We start from the raw sequence: 1,996 nt of genomic DNA, 5'->3' as shown, positions 1-1,996 counted from the left end.
GCGGGGCTGCTGCGGTGTCACCCCCAGCCCTCCCCGGCGCCAGGCGCGGCCCCGCGAGCCTCGCGCTTACCTTCGTGGAACGCCGTGTGCAGGAAGGAGTCGTCGAAGAGCAGGCAGCGGCCCTCGGCCCAGCACTGCGGCTCGCCCCCCACCACCAGCTCACAGTTGCTGGGGGTCTTCAGACCTTCGGGCACACAGAGGGAGAGGACAGGGAGGGTGAGGCGCTGCCGCCGCACTCCCTGCGGCGAGGGAGCAGCCCTGAAACGCCAACGGTGAGCTCCCCGCGAGCTCCCCGCTGCTGCCCGGGGGTTGCTTCCCTCCGCAGGCACCGGGCTCGGCACGTGGAGGGTCCGGGGTTCAAAACGCGCCCGAAGCCGGCGCTGCGTTCGCAGGCGGACACCGCTCAGCCCCTGCCTGCTCCCCTGCCCGCTCCCTCCCGCCCCTCTCGTCCCCAGCTGCTGCTGGGCACCCCCTGAAGTCACTCGCTGTACCCCAACGCACCATGGGGACCCTCTTTGGGGTGGAAGACGGGGCGCACGCAGGAAGCCAGTTCCCTGGTGCATTTTCCACCTTCAGGACCAAAGGCAGAGCCCACGGCAGAGCCGCTGCCATTCCCCTGCCCGCAGCAAGGCTGGGGCGGGCGGGAGGACGCGCTGCACCGGGATCTGTGGAATGGGCCCCACTCCTGGCTCCGCCACAAGCTCCCTGTTTGCCCTGGCATCGGCATCTGCCTCCTCGCTCCGTCCCCCACTCAAAATGCTGCCACACAGTGACCCGCCAGGCAGCGGCAAGGACAGAAACTCAGGGGGAGCGGGGGGGTCACAGGGAAGAGGCTCTGTGAAGGCCACAGGAGGAAGGACAATCCTAGAAATAAAATGGGTCTTTTCCTAAAATAAAGGGTCGATCCCATCAGCCCCGGCATCCGGAATGTCACCTCCCGCAGTGCCGGGGACCGCTGGAGCGGGTGCGGAGCCAACCTGCCCCGAGGATGCAGCTAGGGGGGAGAAAGGGGTCAGGGCTCACACGGCTCGCGGGCAGCAGCGATGCAGAAAACGAGCAGAAACCGATCTCAGGGCGATGCCAAAACCAAGCGAGCGCAGCGGGGGCCCCCGCCCGCCCAGCAGCGCTGAAAGCCGCTCTGATTTTCTAACGGGTGTCCCAAAGCCGACAAAGCCCAGGTTTCCCTGCGCAACGGCCACAACTGGAGACGCTCCCGCTGGAAAGGGGGAGCGGGGAGCTGGAGGAGAGGGGGGCGAGCAGCACCCAGCTCTTCCATTGCACCCGTGTCCCTTGCAGGGGCAGAGCTGGTGCCTGTGCTCGGGCTGGCGGGTGAGAGCACGAGACGCCCGCCAGGCACGGCGCTGGAGGGCCAGCACCCAGCTGATGGGGCTGGGAAATGTGGTGGGACAAGGGAATGACCCCCACAGCTCATCTCCCCGCTGCAGGGCCGGCCCCAGCTCCTCCCTGCCGGGGCTGGGTGCGTTTGGGCCTCTCCTCACTGGCCCGCGTCCCCCCAGCGAGAGCGGGCAGCCAGCAGTGGGCTCTCCCCGTGGCTCCCCAGGCCTGGAGAGCTCCCCGGATCGGCTCGGAAGACCAATTCCCGTTGGAAATAAATGGCCAGTCACCGCCTGAGCGTGTTTACCCACGAGGAGTTGGCTGAACAAGCACATTTGGTGTTTGCCAGCAGGGCCCGTGCGGTGCCTCCCCCGGCACGATCTGCGCCGCTTCCAGCGCGGCGAGTCCCGACCATCTGTGCCGCGTGGGCTCCCCCCGTCCCGGGTGCCCGCGGGGTGGGGGAGCACCGTGCTGCCAGCCCAGCGCTCACCCCGCCGAGAGGGGGGATACCCCGGCACCCCCCACCCCTGATTCCCACCAAATCAGCATCTTTGCTCGCATCTGCCTGTGTCACACACGGGGCACCCAAAATCTCGGGAGAGGGGGAGCTGCCAGAGGGGAGGCCCTAGGAGACCTCTCGGTCCCTGGAGCAGCGCCCCAG

The 1,996-nt window shown here is 68.2% G+C and overlaps 1 protein-coding gene across 1 annotated transcript in view; it reads right to left on the bottom strand.

Moving 5' to 3' along the window:
• The window catches only part of SRRD (SRR1 domain containing), a 21,095-nt gene extending 20,374 nt beyond the window's left edge, over positions 1–721 (bottom strand). Inside the window, exons 1-2 of the mRNA XM_026859993.1 lie at positions 502–721; positions 71–184 (exon numbers count right to left, since the gene is read on the bottom strand). Coding sequence (XP_026715794.1) covers positions 71–184; positions 502–721 — 334 coding nt within the window. The remainder of the gene's footprint in view (positions 1–70; positions 185–501) is intronic.
• Between the last annotated feature and the right edge of the window lie 1,275 nt (positions 722–1,996).

The sequence above is a fragment of the Athene cunicularia genome, assembly GCF_003259725.1.
Source record: "Athene cunicularia isolate RWA chromosome 15 unlocalized genomic scaffold, athCun1 chr15_part1, whole genome shotgun sequence".
NCBI lineage: Eukaryota > Metazoa > Chordata > Aves > Strigiformes > Strigidae > Athene > Athene cunicularia.
This window is presented reverse-complemented; position numbering and strand designations above follow the sequence as displayed.